The sequence below is a fragment of the Mesoplodon bidens genome, assembly GCF_964165515.1.
Source record: "Mesoplodon bidens genome assembly, chromosome: 2".
In the NCBI taxonomy this organism is placed as follows: domain Eukaryota; kingdom Metazoa; phylum Chordata; class Mammalia; order Artiodactyla; family Ziphiidae; genus Mesoplodon; species Mesoplodon bidens.
The window spans coordinates 1,051,416-1,069,285 of NC_138177.1; the positions used below are offsets into that span (position 1 = coordinate 1,051,416).

The 17,870-nt window shown below is 63.3% G+C and overlaps 2 protein-coding genes across 12 annotated transcripts in view; one reads left to right on the forward strand and one right to left on the reverse strand.

Annotated features, from left to right (window-relative positions):
• Nucleotides 1-395: 395 nt before the first annotated feature.
• On the forward strand, nucleotides 396-6,253 carry SYT2 (synaptotagmin 2; the record flags this gene model as incomplete). The annotated part of the gene is made up of 7 exons (XM_081225661.1): nucleotides 396-600; nucleotides 1,346-1,582; nucleotides 2,468-3,006; nucleotides 3,179-3,346; nucleotides 4,250-4,367; nucleotides 5,060-5,193; nucleotides 5,797-6,253. The coding sequence occupies 7 exons, from the start codon at nucleotides 396-398 to the stop codon at nucleotides 6,001-6,003; spliced, it is 1,608 nt and encodes a 535-aa protein (XP_081081787.1). The 3' UTR covers nucleotides 6,004-6,253.
• Nucleotides 6,254-6,802: 549 nt separating this feature from the next.
• The window catches only part of PPP1R12B (protein phosphatase 1 regulatory subunit 12B), a 207,431-nt gene continuing 196,363 nt past the window's right edge, over nucleotides 6,803-17,870 (reverse strand). For 4 of the 11 annotated variants that reach the window (XM_081254350.1, XM_081254349.1, XM_081254346.1 and 1 more), the window contains one exon: nucleotides 11,107-17,253. In XM_081254350.1, coding sequence (XP_081110476.1) covers nucleotides 17,167-17,253 — 87 coding nt within the window. In that variant the 3' untranslated portion in view covers nucleotides 11,107-17,166. Of the gene's footprint in view, nucleotides 6,876-7,374; nucleotides 7,587-7,818; nucleotides 7,875-8,131; nucleotides 8,267-9,057; nucleotides 9,187-9,513; nucleotides 11,080-11,106; nucleotides 17,254-17,870 lie in introns of those variants that run through there. The other 7 variants (XM_081254348.1, XM_081254341.1, XM_081254344.1 and 4 more) reach the window with 4 other exon arrangements.

Consider the following 17,870-nt stretch of genomic DNA (forward strand, 5'->3'; position numbering starts at 1 on the left):
ATTCATCAAGCTCTAGTAGTTTTCTGGTTGCATCGTTAGGATTTTCTATGTATAGTATCATGTCATCTGCAAACAGTGACAGTTTTACTACTTCTTTTCCAATTTGTATCCCTTTTATTTCTTTTTCTCCTCTGATTGCTACAGCTAGGACTTCCAAAACTATGTTGAATAAGAGTGGCAAGAGTGGACATCCTTGCCTTGTTCCTGATCGTAAGGAAATGCTTTAATTTTTTCACCATTGAGAATGTTTGCTGTGGGTTTGTTGTAATGGCCTTCATTCATAAAGTCTTTAGCTTTTGGAAGAGCCTCTCCTGGCCTGTGGGCAGAGCCGTCTGCACTCGGGCCCGTGGGATACTCATCCTGCCCCCTTCACCCATAGCTGTCCCTCTGCCACCATGAGGAACATCTTCAAGAGGAACCAGGAGCCCATGGTGGCTCCCGCCACCACCATCATGCCTGCTGCGCCCATGGACAACTCCACCGAGAGCGGAGGCGCCAGGGAGGGCAAGGGGGACGTGTTTGCCACGTTGAAGGACCGATTCTTCAATGAGATGGTCAAGTTCCCTCGTGAGTATCGCTCTGTGCGGCTTGGGGGCGAGGGTGGGGGGGCACCATGGGGGTGTGGCAGCCGCGATCTTTCCTAATGTTTGGACTCGAGGCTGGATTATTTGGGCATCCCCTTCAGGAATGGGGGGCAGTGTGGTCTGGCACTAATGAAGGGAACAAGGGGGTTTATGTGCCCTAACCTCCCAGGGGGATAAACGTTCTTATACTTAGAAGTCTGTCAAAAGGTGGAACCAAAAGAAGATAGAAAATTAAGAAACAGAAATCATTATTCAAGTTTTCCAGTCATACTTTAAAACTACTTTATTTTGCAAGATAGAAAATGAAACCCCCATTGCTTCCTGGGTTTCTGGTAAAGGCTGTGGGGAGAAACCTGAGGTCTGGATTCGGGGAGCAGCCCCACTGGCGGGAGGCAGTGCTTCAGCACCTCGGAGAGCAGCCCCGGCCGGCCCGCGGCCCCTCTGAGCCCGGCACAGGCTCAGCCCTCTCAGGACTGCGCCTGAGGGCCGGGCCTTCCTCCCCCACCGGGGTCTGATGAGGACCATCCCATCCTTCGTGTGAGCTGCAGTTCCAAGGATCAAAGATGTCAGATCTCAGCAGAGCCCAGATGGGGTCCCTGTGGTGTGCGCCTGGCTGCTGTCCCTGTCACAGGCTGTCCCCACTGGGGCGGCAGAAAGGGGAGGGCACCGAGCTGTGCAACTTCACGTGCACACCACTTGTGGGTTTACAACGCGGGGTGCGGAAGCAGGGCCGGGCCCCGACCCAGCTTTCTATTGCTGAGGGGTCGGGGCTGCAGGAGGCGCCGCTGACCCCGTGTCCCCGTGGGCAGTGCCCCGCTGGGCGCTGGGTGCCATCGCGGTGCTCCTGGGCCTCCTGATCCTCGCCTGCTGCTTCTGCATCTGCAAGAAGTGCTGCTGGAAGAAGAAGAAGAACAAGAAGGAGAAGGGCAAGGGCGCCAAGAACGCCATGAACATGAAGGACATGAAGGGCGGCCAGGTAGGCGGGGCCAGGGGACCAGGTAGGCGGGGCCGGGGGACCAGGTAGGCGGGGCCGGGGGACCAGAGGCCCCGCGATGCCTTCCGGGTGGGAAGGGCTCACTCGGGTCAGCAGGGACCGTCCTTGACCCCAGAGGAGGGCGTTGGGACAGAATGCTGGGAAGAGAGAGACCCCCGCCCACCAGGAAGCCACCATCGTGCGACCGGTTTCCCGCCGGCAGGGCTGCTGGACCACGTCCCCACTGTGGCCCCGTGGGTCCGTCTCTAGTCCACAAGGACGTGGCTTTTCTCCCTGTCTTTCAGGGAGCAGGGGGTCAGCCTGGAAGAGGCCCTGATGTACCTGTGTCTCCTTTTAAGTTTGCAGAGGCCCTGGGCGCCTCACTTTCCCCATGTTTGTTCTGGGAGGAAGTTCTTGCTCAAGGAATCAGTGTGGAGGGAGGAAGGAGGGCTGATCTCAGGAGGTCAGCCAGGGGCCGCGGCCTTTGAGTCTGTGCGTGCACGTGCACACGTGTGTGAGAGCGTGTGTGAGCACGCACGTGGACATGCGTGTGCGTGTGAGCCTGTGGGGGCCCCGACCCTGCCATGCGGCTGGTCTGAGCTGCAGGTTTTTCTTACCACTTTCTCCCTTCTCCTCACACCTGTGGACTCGCCTGGCCTGGACGCCCGGACTGCACGCCTGGTACGTGCTGCCCACGTGGTGGCCTGCACTGGGGAGGGGGGGCCGGGGGTCACAGGGAGGCTCTGCCACTCAAGAAGCCGCGTGGCATCTGGGCTGTGCTGGCCCTGCAGGGACAGGGCCGGGCTGGGGGCTGAGGTGAAGTGGGCCTGACGGAGCCCCCCCAGCTCTGGGTCGGGGTCTGCACGGGGGCAGGCTCCCCGTCTTCTCTTCCTTGACCCTCCCTCCTCAGCCCCCCAGGACGATGACGACGCCGAGACGGGCCTGACGGAGGGGGAGGGCGAGGGCGAGGGAGAGGAGGAGGAGCCAGAGAACCTGGGGAAGCTGCAGTTCTCCCTGGACTACGACTTCCAGGCCAACCAGGTGCGCAGGGCTGAGACAGCCCCCAGGGCTCCACGGGGCGGGCACCCCAGCTCTAGGGAAGAAGGGCTGCACTCAGGCTGCCCGCCATCCACGTGCCGCCCTCCTCGGGCAGACCAGTCACCTCGCGGCGACCGTCTCCCCCATGTTATTCCGATTCCCCGGGGAGGGAGGTGGAGACCGACTTCCTGTCTGGCACCCGCCCGCCCCTCGGGGCTGACCCGGTGCCCACTCGCTCCACAGCTCACCGTGGGCGTCCTGCAGGCCGCGGAGCTGCCCGCCCTGGACATGGGCGGCACCTCGGACCCTTACGTCAAGGTCTTCCTCCTTCCAGACAAGAAGAAGAAATATGAGACCAAAGTCCATCGGAAGACGCTGAACCCCGCCTTCAATGAGACCTTCACCTTCAAGGTGACAGGCTGGCCCGCTGTGGACCTTCCCCCTGGTCCTGGGCTGTGGCTGAGGCCCAGAACCAGCTCGGCCTGGACCCGAGCCCGGGTGTCCACAGACTTGGCAGGCGTCTTGTAGGGCCCCCAGAGGCCCCGAGCTGCCTTGACCCCTCCATCCTGCCTGTGCCCTGCAGGTGCCTTACCAGGAGCTGGGGGGCAAGACCCTGGTGATGGCCATCTATGACTTTGACCGCTTCTCCAAACACGACATCATCGGCGAGGTGAAGGTGCCCATGAACACCGTGGACCTGGGGCAGCCCATCGAGGAGTGGAGGGACCTGCAGGGCGGAGAGAAGGAGGAGGTGAGGGCGGGAGAGCTTGGCGGGTCCGCCCCACACCCCCGGCTCTGTCTCTGCCGACGAGGATCAGCCGCCTGGTGGGGCACCTCAGGTGGACAGGACGCGAGGACGCATCACTCTTGTTTCTCCTGCGGCTCTGGGCCCACTTAGGGCCGGCGACCCACGTGGGGACCTCCTTCACCCACAGGGAAAGCCCACATTGTTCTAGAGGATTCTCAGCAAGGGGGGGGCCTGTCTCCCTAGAAACTGCCACAGCACTCACTCGCCAAATATTTATGAGCATCTACTGTGTACCAAAGCCTCCATTTAGCCACCATCCCTTCCAAGCACCAGCCGAGTATGTTGGCCGAGTCCGCGCATGTGAGGCGTGCCCTTCCTCACCTCGCGGCTCAGGTCGCCTGGAGGAAGGGTCAGCACCCCAACCAGGATGTGGGCGAGGCGGCCAGCCTGGGCCCCGAGGCCCGCCTCTGAGAAGCCTCGACTGTGCCGTGGCACCGGCCGAGCTCTCGGGCCCAGGAGCCCCCTCCCTTGCTAGTCACGAGGTCCTTGTCCTGTGACGCTAACACAAGGAAAGGGATGCCGAGGGCTTGGAGGACCATAGCTCGCTCTGCAGGTGGGATGTCTGTGACCAGGAAGGGGGGCTCCCTGTGTCCTTGGAAGTGGCCCTCGGGCACTGCGTCCACTCTTCGTCCCCCTCCGCCGCCTGCCAGGCTGGGGAGGGGCCCCAGCAAGCCCCATGCCTGTCCAGAGCCGCCTCGGCACCACGCTGCCAGCAGCCTGTCCTCAGCTCTGCAGTGTCCACCCGTCACGGCCAGGGCTGTGCCCACCCTGGCCTGAGGCCCCGAATGGGTCAGCCGCGCTGGACACAGGCGCTGCTGCGCTGACCACGTCCCCTTCCCCCGACAGCCAGAGAAGCTGGGTGACATCTGCACCTCATTGCGCTACGTGCCCACGGCTGGGAAGCTCACCGTCTGCATCCTGGAGGCCAAGAACCTCAAGAAGATGGACGTGGGTGGCCTTTCAGGTGTGTGCGTGGCTTCTGGCCGCCATCGGGGGGCACCTGCCAGCCGGTCGTGGCCCAGAGCCCTCAACCTGGACAGCAGGCCTCAGACGCGTGGGACACACAGGCTGTCTGAGCGGCTTTGGGTCCTCAGGGCAGGACAGAGCGGGGAGCCCCGCTGAGAGCTGCCTTTCCGCTCTCTCCCTGTGGGCCCTGGAGGGAAGGGGTCGGGGACGTCACCCCCAGGGGAGGCAGGGACAGGGAGGGCAGGTGGTGGGAGGGCTCGGCCCGATGCAGGCCCTCCGTCCGCGCCCGGGACCTTCTACGGGGGGAGATGGGGGCGGCTCTCCCTTGGAAGGGGCTCTGGGCGGGGCTGGGGGGGCGACTGCCCGCCTTCCTGAAGTGCTCAGGTTCCCGCCAGCCCAGCTCTGTCCCTGAGCCCCCGTGTGACCGCGGGCAGACGGGTTCCCTTCTCTGGGCCTCGTGGCTCATCGACAAAGTCGGGAGGATGGGATGGGGCGGGGGTCGCTGACGTGCCCCCTGCCTCCTCACCGAGCGCCGGCGCGGGCCCATCCCAGCAGAGCTCCAGGCGGCCACAGCCATGGCGGGTCCCGGAGGTGAAGCCTCTGGCCGCCCTGGCCCGGAAGCTGGCTCTGCTGTCCCTGGGCTGGCGGGCCGGGCGCGTACTCAGGGCCTGGCCGGCTGCCTCCGCACAGACCCCTACGTGAAGATCCACCTGATGCAGAACGGCAAGAGGCTCAAGAAGAAGAAGACGACAGTGAAGAAGAAGACCCTGAACCCGTACTTCAACGAGTCCTTCAGCTTCGAGATCCCCTTCGAGCAGATCCAGGTGCTGGGCTGGCAGGGGTGGACGTGGGGCGGGCGACCTCCCCCACTGACCGCTACGGACGGACGGACGGGCACGTCCCAGCCCACCCCTTCTCTGGGGAGGTGAGCGGGAGCTGCTCACAGACACCTCCTGCTGGCCTCGAGGTCGGTGGCGGGGCGCGTGTGTGGAGAGGCTGCAGCCGCCGAGGCAGTGGACGCCCACCTCCCCCCCGTCCCCCCCGAGCCGGTGCTCTCCTGCCCGGGGTCCTCTCCTCTCCGCCTGGAGACATCCTCAGCCTCCACCTCCCAGTCCGTGTCACTTCCTCTGTGAAGCCTGCCCTAACTGACCAGCCGGACGTCACTCCCTCTGAGGTCCCGAGGTACCTCGTGCTGGCCTCTCGGGCGTGACCTTTGTCACCTGGCGAGGATGTGTCCGCCCTTCTGCTCCCAGGCGCTCAGCACGCTGCCGGGGGCCTGTGTTCAGTCGTCGGTAGAAGCGAAGGATGCGTCAAAGGCGCGGGCCCCGCCTCTGTGTGCCCGCTCGGCTGGAGCTGGGGAGGGAGGGGCCGGCGGCCCCCTTCTCCTGCCCACTCCCCCTCCCTCTCTCCCTGCCTCCCTCCTGCAGAAAGTCCAGGTGGTCATCACCGTGCTAGACTACGACAAGCTGGGCAAGAACGAGGCCATCGGCAAGATCTTCGTGGGCAGCAACGCCACGGGCACGGAGCTGCGGCACTGGTCCGACATGCTGGCCAACCCCCGCCGGCCCATCGCCCAGTGGCACTCGCTCAAGCCCGAGGAGGAGGTGGACGCGCTGCTGGGCAAGAACAAGTAGGGGCCGCGCTCCAGAGCCGCCGCTACCTCAGCTGGGCAGCCCCCGAGGCGCCGCTGCCCACCTGTGTGCGGCTGTGCCCTCGTTTCTCCGCCCTCATCCTCTTTGTAAAGACCCCCTCCCTCCGACGGCGGCTGAGGAGGGCCCCTCGGAGGTGAGAGAAGCCTGGCCCGTCGTCGCCCCGGGAGCTTCCTCGCTGCATGCCCGCCACCCTCCTCCTCCTCCAAAGCTCCGCCCAGGCCTCACCCCGAGGGAGGCTCTCCTGGCAGAAAGTGGTGGCATTTTCTGTTTTCTGAGCGATCCGGACCAACGGAACGGCGGCACCTCCTGACTCCTGACGGAAGGCAACCAGCGGCCAGCGACCCGTGCGCGTCCTCCGTGCCTGTGGAGCGCTGGGGCTGGGGTGCCGCGGGGGAGCAGAAGGGTCCAGATCCTGCGCAGACTGGGGAGCCGCCACGCTGCGTGCGAGCGGCTGTTTGGGAGGCGAGACGGGGAGGCTGGGTTGTGCAGAGCCAGGACCAAAGCCCAGTGCCGGCGGGGACCTCCTGCTGCTGCTGCTGGGGGCTTCCCGGGACACCACAGACCTGAGCTGCAGGCTAGACTGGCCGGCCTCAAATGGGGACTGTCCGTCCCGTGACCTCACCTTGCTGACGGGTGATGTCAAACCGCAAAGCAACAGAAGACCCGTTTCCCAGAAAGGCCAAAACGAAACTGCCGGGTCTTCGCCCTTGCGGTGGGAGAGCCAGACGCCAGTTCCCTTGCCAGGATGGGAGCCAGCAGTCACGGGCATCTCTTCCCCTCCCGCCCGTGCTTCTCCCTTAATCAAAGTGGAGCGGCGCTGTCTGAAGACACGGTATCTGTTCAGAGCCAGGGGGCTTGAAAAGGAAGGAAGGTTTACGGGTTCTTAGTTCCCCTGAGGTCCAGGTAAGAAGGGGAAGGTAGTGGACAGCTGGCTGAGCTTTCCCAGCGGCCCTGCGGGGAGGCCCCTCCTAGCATTCCTGAGGGACTTGCTGTGAACCCCGGGGAGCAGGGCAGCCATTCCGAACGGTGGCAGAGGACGTGGGCCGGGTTCTGCCCCACGGTCACGCGCTCATTCCCTGCTCCCCTCGTGTCCCCAGCATTGATAAAAAGCCATACATACGTTAGTCCGGTGTGCACCGAGTCTCCTTCCAAACCTGCAGCCTGGGCGAGAGCATCCGGCCCCTGTGGCCAGAGGCCGGCCCCCCTCAGCCCCCCTCGTCTCTGCAGCCGCAGGCCCTGGCCGTCTCCTCGGCGCAGAACGCTCAAGGCTTCCCAGAGCCAGAGCTGTGCCTCTCATCCAGCACACGTGGCAGCACCTCCACCCCGCCCGGCCACCCTGGCGTCTGCGGGCACCTGAGGCCGACGGACGTCTCCTTCGCTGTCCGAGAGGAGCAGGCGTCGTGTTCCTGCCCGGCTGCGAACGAGAAGCCGTCTCCTCCGGGAGCAGCAGCTGGGAAGTGGGGCTCAGCCTTGCTCGTGGCCCTTGGTCCTCGGGAAGTCATTCTTCACTTGATGCCGAGAAGATGGGACCTGACAAAGACTGTGGGCTGGTCCTAGGGCCCGGGCTGTAGGACGAGAGTGAGGCTTCAGGACCGGGGGGCCACAGCGGGCTGGCCTGGCCTGGATGCCCCCCTGCAGAGCTATGGGATTTGGTGCTTCCTCGGGGCCCCCTCCCCGCCAGCCTCCCCCCGGGCCCACAGAGCTGACTTCTCGCCCTCCACCTTCACTCTCCCGCCCCTTCCCGACCACCTTCTACCATCTGGGATTCTTGTCCACCCTCCCGAGCCCAGGACTCGCCTCTCCCCCGGCGGGAAGGAGAGAGGATCCGCGGCACGTCTGCTGCTCTGGGGATCCTGGGCCCGGAGACGCAGCTGGATTACGCCTCTGGGCCCACCTCGAGTGGGCAGCCTCAGGGGCAGGGAGACTGAGTGTGGGCACCAGTGCGGAGCCGAGGGGACCCGGGAGGGGAGCAGCGCTCTCCTGGGTTCTGGCCGGTCCTGGCTGGGCCCCTGCCTCAGAGGAGCCGTCTGAGCAGAAGGCATCTACCGGGCCCACAAACTAGGTGGGGAAACGCACTGGTCCTAAGTGTCCTGCACCTGAGGGTTCTTACCCAGTCCGCAGAGCACCTTCACTGCCACCAGGCTTATTTCTGGGGTGTCGGGATCCTGCTGTGAGTGGGACAGAATTAAGGTCGGCTATGAGGGGTTCCGGAGGCCTCCAGGCTGTGCGTTTTCACTCCCAAAGTCTATTGCAGAGAGGAAAGTAGAAGCGATTTTTGCAAAGGGACTGAAACCGTGAAAAACAAAACCCAGTGCCACCCAGAAACTGGAGGTGAGGCCAGAAAGCTCTGTTTCCTCCTTTCTCCTTGAATAATCATTCCAGAGTGGAACCAACTCTGTCAGGGCTCTGGGCACGTTTTCAGACTTTGGCCGTGCAAGCTGAGGGCTGGGGGAAGCTGGGGGAAGCCCCAGATGATGAGTGACCAGTGCCAGGCAGGATGGGAAGTGACGTTCCGGGGCGCTTGGCTGGGGGACGGGACAGCGGGGATTCATGCAGCCTCAGGCCTGGTCTTTTTACTTCCCGGGAACCATACGTAGCTTGTGCTTCTAGAATCGGTTTGAGATGGTCTTGCTGGCCCGGGGCTTCAGCGAGGGGTGGGGGTGGGGGGTCACTGCAGCTGCCTCGCCAACCCTGCCGTGGGAGGTGGTGGGTGAGCGAACTGGGGGGGCCGCCCCTGGGGTTGGGGAGGGAGGGCGTCCCGCCCCCCACGGGTCTGGCTTCCGTTTCCCCCAGCCCCACAGAGAGGCTGTCCCTGGGTCTCCCTCCGCTCCATCCCGCTTCCCGCCTCAGAGTCCTGGGTGGTGGCAGACAGGGGAAGGTCCCCAGGCCTGATCGTGGTGACCCTCAGCCCCCTGACGTGGTTGCCAGATTTGGCAAATAAAAATGCAGGGCACCAAGTTAAATCTGAATTTCAGATAAACAACCAATAATTTCAAAGTGTAAGTCAGTCCCTCCTAGGCGTTGTTTGGGACTCACCCGAAGCTCAGGCTGCCCCGCCGTCCGTGCTCGGTCCGGCTGCCCAGTCCTGTGACCACTCCTGCCTCGCCCTCACCCCTAGCCTCAGGGGGCAGGGACAGGTCTCCAGGATTCGACCCACTCTTCGAGCTGCAATATTGGGAAGGGGGACACTGTGACTTGAAGACACAAGAATATATTTTTTAAGCGACAACAAAACAAGAACCTTCTGAAGCCATTTGAGCCTCACGGAGAGGGTGGTCACCTGTGAACACGACCCCGGTCTCGTCCCACCAAGATGCATGTCTCAACTCTGTAAATAACCGCATGGCAATGCCGAGTGCCCCCAGCCCCATTTTACACAACTTGAGCTGCTCCTTTGACTTTGTGTATAAAGTCCTCCCCCCACCCCGGCCCCCCTGCCCTGCCATGCGCCGGGGGAAGTTGGCCTCCAGCCCTGGTCTGACAAGGGGACCGTGGGCAGAGCTGACCCTCGGCGCCCCGCGTCCAGCTCTCTGTCCTGTGTGTGTGTGGTGTGCCCCCTCCTCCCACTGAGTTCACTGAAAAGCCATACAGGGGCCCCTGCGGGGCCATCCTCCCAGAGCTCCCACGCCCCTCTGACGGGCTCCCCTCAGGACACTTGTGAAGGGCTCACCTGTTGTCACCCCTGCTCCCAGCCCCACGTTGCAAGGATGGATGGTGTCCAGGTCTCCCATTCGGGCCCCAGCAGATGCCCCCGCTGGCCCGGCTCCCTCACCTGGTGTCGCGATCCGACTCCACATGGGGGGGGTGGACGGGCCGTGGGGGGACCCCGTGCAGGCAACGAGGGTTCTCAGGACCTGTTGGTGGCTGGGTCTGTGGTCAGGTCCCCGATGCCGCCCGGGTGGACAACCAGCCTTGCTCACGTGACACTGGGGGCTTGGGGGGCCGAGGGTGGCAGTGGGGAGGGACCCTGGGGGCTGGAGAGCATGGTGGGCCAAGCTCCCCCGCATGCTCTCTCCTGTGGCCGGGCAGCTCTGGCTACGAGGGACCCTCGCCAGCGCCCCGGCCTGGCCCCGGCCAGGTGTCCCGTGGGAGGGCAAGAGGTGGAAAGGGGCCAGGGGGCCCCAGGCCCCGAGCCATCACGCTGAACCAGGAGGGACAGTAGCCGCAGGCCCCGGTGCAGAGGAACGCCACACACGGGGCAACCCCTCCGGCCAGCCCTGACGGGAGGAGGGGGAGATGCGGGGGGTCTGACAGGAGTGCCGACGAGGCCGCAGGTGGGCAGGTGGGCCCTGTGTGCTACGAGCCAGGCCGCTTGTGCTGGGGGGCGGCGGGAGCTGGGGGTACACAGGGCCCCCCTCAGCCATCGGGACCCTGGGACCCCTTCCGAGAAGCCAGATGTTCTGCCCTGGCACCTCCCCCCTGAGGACGGGATCCGCTGCTTCTGAAATCCTGGGGTCTGAAGGCTGCAAGACCACGGTGGGCAGGCCCCAGGCCCCCTGGCACGCGCAGCCCCACCAGGACCCCTGCCTTCGTCGTCCCAGGAAGGACCCATGTCTAGCCCCCGCCCCTGCTTGGCAGTGGCCCACCCCCCGACGTGGACTCTGTTCTTGTCTCACCTCTTGCCAACATGTGCTTTTGTGAGAAGCGGCATCTCCTTATTAAAGGAATCAGCTGAAAGCACGCTGGGGGCGGTCTCTGGTCGTTCCTGCTGGGCTGGGGCGCAAGAGCCGCCCCCAGGGTCAGCGCGGGGGCGGGGAGGCTGGGGACACGGCTCTTCCCTCAGGGTCTGGAGAGACCAGAAGGCCAGACCAGGTCCGGGTGGGCGGTGGGCACGTGGGCCCTCAGGGCAGCTGCTGGGGCAAGGCCTCCCGGGGTTTGGGGTGGACTAGACCCTCAGCTCCCCCTGCCAGCAGAGCCAGGCTTGGGGCGCGGCCACCGTCCGGCCCTGGGGTGGGGTCAGAGGAGGGATGGTTCCTACAAGCCCTCGGTTAGCTCACCGCAGCCGACTTCTTCAGACGTCTGTGACTCCTGAGGCCGAGGGCGGGGCTTCAGAGTTTCCTGGAAAGAGATGGCAGGGCAGCACCACCCCCAGACCCGGAAGGGGGACCCGTCCTCACCGCGATCTGGGGGCCGTCTCCTCAGGGAGGCCCCCGCAGCCCCTTCGCAGCAGGTGGAGGGGGGCGTCCGGCTCAGGGACAAGCTCCAGGGACAAGAAGGCAGAGCCTGTGAGGCTGGGATTGAGGGGGGCAAGGCCAGCCCAGTGCGAGGGCTGGGGAGTCTTCAGGAGGGAAGGGCCGGGCCTCACCGCCTCCAGGCGATGCCCAGTCTCCGCTGACTGCCCGGGCCCAGCGGGCACCCAGAGGAGCCCTCACTCCAGACCTGATCCTTTGCCTCTGATTTGGGCCGCAGGCCAGTAGCCGGGTGTCCGCGGGGGAGAAGACGCCTCCCTCCCTCACCTCCCTGACCTCCAGCTTGGTGACAGGGCCTCCGCTGGGTGTGAACGGGGTCTGAGCAAACCAGATGGGGTGCACTAGGACGGATGGAGGGCCCGACCCTGGCCCACCTGCCAGCGGCTGAGCACCTTAACCTCCAGTGACCCCCGCCAGCTGCCTTTAGAGTTTGGAGCCCTGGAGGTTCCGGCTCCCCTGAACCGAGCGGTGGCCCTGCAGAGACAGTGCTGCAGGGAGCAGAGGGCAGAGACCCCGGGAACCCAAGGAAGCCACCTTCTCAGGGCCCCGGCCGCCCAGGGTGAGAGCACCGGTGCCTGCCCCTGGACGCTGGGAGCCCCCCCAGGCTCCTCCTTGGCCCCGGTGGCCGTCCCTGGGACAGAGGCCCCCAGGGGCAAGGATGGTGACATGAAACTACCACAGGCTGGCCCTAGGGAAGGTTCTACAAACCCCATTTCCTAAACTGTGGAGACAGTCACAAAGTGAAAACACAATTTAATTTACTTATTTATAAATACTGTTGTGTTTACAGGCATCATGTAGATGTGGATATTATTATTCCCAAACTTTCAAACACAGAGTACTTAATAATACTATATAACAACAACCAGAAAAACAAAATCATTCATCTCAGAGTTGAAAGGCCACTCAAAATTGCATAAAAATACATTCAGCTCACAAAGCGCATCTGGGTCCCTCCCTAAACCCCTATCCCCACCACGTGTATTTACAATGGAGCCGACTTAAAACGGTCCATCTGGTGCTTTCTTGGAGGGGAAGTCAGGTGGGGGCAAGGTGAACAGAGACAAAAAGCGACCCCTGGAATGGGGGTGTGGAGACCCCAGGAAGGGTCTCACAGCTCTTTCCACTGATCAAGACCGAGGCAGAGGGAACAGAGGGGGATGAGGGGGGACCACGGCGCTGCAGCCTGAGTCAGAGTCCCCCATGGTCAGACATGGGGACACAGTCTCGCCCTCCCCCACCTGGGTGCCAGCCTGACGGCAGCCCCAGCCTTTCAGGGGTGCAAGGGGACCCCCACCCCTGCGGCCCACCTCCTGCTGTCTTGGCTTGAGCCCCTCGTCTTTCCCTCCGAGCCCCCTCCCCAGAAGAGCGCGGTGTGGAGAGAAGACGCAGGTCAGGCTCAGAGGCCAGCCTAGCACCCCACGTCCAGGACCTGCCCGCACCCCGAGTCCTGCTTCTGTGAGACCATCGAGGCTTCAACGAGGCCCTGAACCCGCTCCTGCAAGGCAACAGCAGATGAGCCACTGTCCCAGACGCACCGGCACTGCCCGGTGCCCTCCTGAGGACTCACTCAGTCTCTAGCTGCGCAGACGAGGCCAGGCTGCCCATGGGCCCTGCCCAGGCTACGGCCAAACCTCACCTTCGAGGGGGAAGTGGCACAGCCAGTCAGCTTTGCAACCGGAAGAGTCGGGGCTGATTCGTGGACAAGCTCTCCTCTAAAGCACCATCAGCTCCAAGTGAGAAAAGCAAAAACTTAATGCGGAGGAAGATGAGAGTAGGTGCGAGGGTGAAAGGTGTGTTTATTTTGCAAAGACAGGAGCATCGTAAGGTCACCGTAAAGGGCCACCCAGGAGAAGTTTACTGGGAGCATTAGGGGAAAATGTGGAGAAGTAGCAGAAAAGATCACTCTGCAGATTCCCAGTCCAAAATGATAAGCAGATTAATTGGAGAAGCAGCTCAGAGAGAAGCCCTCTGGGGAACGGAGGGGGAAGCAAAAGATACGAGTTAACAGAATAACACACTTGGATGAAACTGGCTGATGAGTCTGCATTTTGAAATCTCCACGTAGCAAACGCGCATGTGCACACAGGCTAGAAGCAAGAGCCAAAGCCCGAAACCTCCTAAGGCAGGATCTGAGCAACCCTCGGCAGTGTCTGTCTCTAGATGTACTTCCCAAGGAGCGGCTCCCAGGACCCTTCCGCAACCTGACGTCCGACCACGACCCTCACAGGAAGGGCTGCATCGCCTGCTATGCAGCCACCAGCCGGTCCACATTCTCTATTTGGTTCTTCTCGGCCCCCGAGCCCACCTCACTCCCAAGCAGCCGTGACAATGACGGTTCCCGGGGCCGCAGTGAAGCTGACCTACTGCCCAATCAAATCAGAGCACAAGCAGTCAATGGCCATCCTTGATAGAGTCCACATACCCATCCGGGAGGCTGAGCGAAGCTTTGGCTTGACTGGAGGCTGAGGGATGCGGGCCCCAGACCCTGGCCCTCCCCCTCCTCCCCGGGGGCTGCTCGGTCCTGCAGCCTTTGGTGTAAACTCCCTGCAGCCCTGCTCAGGGGAGGGACCTCGGCTTGCGACAGCCCAGGTCCAGATCTGATGGCCCCACAAAACTAAAGGCTGGGGTTTCCTCGAGGAAGGCCCTCTGGTGCTTAAGGCAGAGCTGAGACTGAGTGGCCGGCGGGGAGAAACATAGCGGGTCTGCTGTCTGGACGCCAGGAGCCGGGCCCGTCCTGTGAGAACCACTCATCCAGAGGCCGTGTTTCCACCCCCGCGGGTTTGCATATTCTCACCAGGCCATCAGGAGGGACGGCCACTACCCTCCATACTGAATTCACTTTCCCACCTTGACACACTCTTGAACAATCTGAATGAGAAGAAAAGAATTTTTGAAGTTAGAGCAAAGACTCTGAGTGAGAAATGTTCTGGTCTCCCTAGGAGTCAACAGATCACAGACTCTCAAGCCAACAGTGGGTCCTGAGGACCACCGACCCAGCCCCCTCTCACAGACAGCTGCGCGGCGGGTCAGGACAAGCGCTGGCCCCGGTCCCTTCCGTGGCCTCCTTCTGCTGCCACAGCTGCCTTCCTACAGGGTCAGGAGACACACCCTCCGAGGTGCGGAAACCTGCCTCAAAACTCAGTAATGGGGACCACGCTCTGTACTTGTAACTGGGCCCCGACAGGGGCAGGACCGCCTAGGACCGCTGGCTGCCGTGTCCAGAGTCAGGGGCAGTGCTGGAGGCCGGGATGCCAGCGCTCACCCGGTAGATGGAACCAGGGGCCCCCTCCCTACCGGCCCAGCTGCTGAGTCCCCGAGGTTTTCCCTTTGGAGGCACATGGTGGCCTGGAAGCTGGGAAGCCCCTCTGTCTGTGTCCGTCTGGGTGGGAGAGGCCTGCTCCAGGGCCAGAAACCTGGAGCTGGAAACGAGCTGCTCCCTTCCATGCGGGCAGTTCACACACACCTTGGTGGGGTCCCCAGGCTTAGAAGTGGGATTCCAGCCGCCTTTCGTCCCAAGTGGCGCCAACATGCACACGATCTGCTCAGGGCAGGGAAGCAGAGAAGCTGACGCCCTGCAAATGGGCCGAGGAGACAGGCCAGGGCTCGTCCTTCCTTCAGACCCTCCCAACGCCCGGCCTGGGGCCTCAGGCACAAGGGGGAGAAGCGGTGAGGCTTCAGCCAGAGACCCAGACTCTCAGAGGCTGGTTGTCACTCCCAGAGGTGCAACCTGTCCAGAAAACCGCTGGCCAAGGCCGACAAGGCCCTCCCCCAAGCGCTGACCACCCATTCAGGCACCGTGGTGACAGGGTGGAACCCCAGAGGCAGCAAGGAGGCCCCTGGCCATCCCCTCGCGGACCAGCACAGCCTGGAAAGAGACCAGATTCAGAGTCTGTCTCACAGAGTTAGTTGCATAAGAGAGAGTGCCTGAGATCACGGGACGGTCCACACCACGGGCTCCGGCCACAGAGCCTGGCTTCCTGAGTGGAGAGGCCTGACACAGAAGGGCTGGAGGGAGGCGCAGGACACAGCCCGACCGGGTTCCGAGAGCCGCCCGCGCCCCCGAAAGGCACAGACGGAGCGGAGGGCATGCCGCGGCCCCTCTGCCTGGTCTGCCTGATGCAAGAGAGTCCAGGTGACGTCCTAATAATTCAGTTTCCTTTTCCTGAGAAAGAGGTGGCAGCCAATGCCAGTCCTGGCCCAGCACCCAGGGTGTGCCAGAGACTCAGGGTCAAGGTCAAGGCCTCGTGCCCGGTCCCCTCCCCCAGAACAAAGGAAGCGCTACAGTGGAAGATATGAAACTTCACTCTGACTCAGCATCCCCCCCACGCAACTCCCCCGGCCCCGACAACACAAATCCCCCCCCAGGCGTCGCTCCTCGCAGGAAATGGCCAGACATGGACGAGTTTGCACACTCTGAGAAAGGCGCTCTGCCCCAGGAGACAAATCTCCTATCCCGAACTGGGACCTTGATCATGGCTCTGGGTTAAGGAGCATGTGACGCTTCTGAGGGCCATGGAAGGGGCTGGAAAGAGAAACCAGACAGAGGCGGCGTATGCTGAGGACGGACTGCTACACACGAAATGTCTCCGGCAACCCCGAAGTGCCCTGCACACTCAAACCAGCCGAGGGCTAAAGCGCCGACAAAAAGCAAACACTTAAGTGTTAATACCGGGTCATCATCAAGAACTCATGACCTAATTCTGTGCTGGGCCAAGGGAGCCACCTGTCCAGGTTTTCGTCCAGAGAGAATAGCCAAGACGGGGCAGGTGGGAAAAGCAGGGCACGTGGGGACCGACTTCCAGGTCCAGGGGAGCGTCAGCACCTTGGGGGTCCCCAACCGCAGGTACGGCAGGGCTGTCATGTTACAGGGGGACCCGCAGGAAGACCTCAACTCTCAACCAAGCCGCCCAGCTTTCGAGCGATCAAGGCACAGCCGCCAGAGGCTCCCTGACCGCAGGGTGGGATCCCTGGGACACAGTCTTGGCCACCGGGTCTCGCCACTCCGAGTCCAGACTCGTTCCTCCTGCTGGCTTCTGAGCAAACAATCGTCTCTCCCCTGGACACGCTCCCGACACCATCAAGCCCACCACGCTCACAGCACAAGGCATGGGGGGGGCCTCAGACGCCCCCCATGCCTCCTCACAGCGGCGCCACTTCTCTTCAGGAGAGGAGACGAGATCAAAGGGAGGTGGGGCAGGTGGGGGTTCTAGCAGAGAAACGCTGCGTGGGGAGGACGGCGGGGAGCTGAGCCTGGCCCGGCCTGGCCGGGGAGAGGCTGGCGATACCGCTGCCTGGGCACACCACTTGGGTCGGTGCTCTGTGCCAGTGCCCACCCCCCAGGGCACGCACCGTGGGGCGGATGGAGGAAGGAAAGTAAAAGGGCAGAAAGGGAAGGGGCAAGCCCGGTCACCCGAGCCCCGGGGAGAGGGCCAGACACGGAAGGGACGGGCGCTTAGACCAGTCAGGGGCCACGGGGCTGCTGGTAGAAAAAATTCCACCACCACCGGCGGGAGTTAGAGGAAAGTCAGTTCCTGAGAGGCAAAGACAAGAAGGGGCCCCGACGTGGAGTCACTGTCGACTTGGAGCTAGTGGTGGCAGCTCCAGAGGCCTCCCCACGTGTGTCCCACGTCAGAGCGCATGGCGGTGGCCACAGGGCTGGGGCCTGGACCAAGTGCTACGTGGACCAGTGGCCCGGCAGCTGGAGGCCGGGTCCACAACTGGCAGGCGACCCCGAGGCCTCCACCAGACGGCTCTATCGGTCGAAGGATCGCAGTGGTGCTTCGATGAAAACTGTCTGAAACCCAGCGGCGGGGGCCAGAGGAGGGGACACGGAGCGTGCAGAGGCGGTAACTGGACGACGGCCAGAGAAAGGTCCCTCTGGCTCCTCTTGGCTGGTGGGCGCCGGTGGGGGCGAGGCGGGGCCCGGCGCCTTCCCGGGAAGCCTGCGCCCGGTCTACTTGGACAGCTTGCTGATGACCCTGATGAGGGCGCCGTTCTCGTCCTTCAGCCTCTGGTTGTCAGATTTCAGTTCCGTCAGGACCTGCGGGCGGAAGGGGAAGGCGAGTCAGTCCGGCCGGTGACGGTGACCAAGCGCCCATCTTCCTGCTCACGGGCTGGTGACGGTACCGCGCGGGGCCACAGCCCCTCCGCACGCACGGCAGGAACAGCCCCTTCCCCGTGCGCTGCCCCCCCTCCTCCTGAACGAGTAACTATTCCAGGGTTTCCTCCCCGGCACTCACCTCTGGTTCAGAGAAACCAGGGCAGCGCCATGTGTGCTGGGGACACAGGGAAGGGTCAGAAGAGGTGATGGGGTGAAGGGAAGGACGGCGGGAACGCGTGGTGGGGGGCACAGCTCGGCTTTCCCGTCACACCCCCAAGACGACTTAGGGTCTTGCTTCTGGTGCCGTGTGCTGGAACCCGCTGAGGTCCCCGCTGGCCGTAGCACACGTGTCCACAGTCAACCCCCAACACCCAGGAGCCCGAGCATGCCCAAAGAGGGCTGGGGCTCTGCTGTGGGAGATGGGGGTGGAGACGTCTGTTCTCCCAGCCTGGCCTCCCCGGACCATCACACTGTGTCGCGCAACTTGTGAAGCGGGGGGCAGCGGCCCCGAGCCCAGGCTGGGCAAGCGTGGGGCGTCTGACAGCCCCGACGGGTCC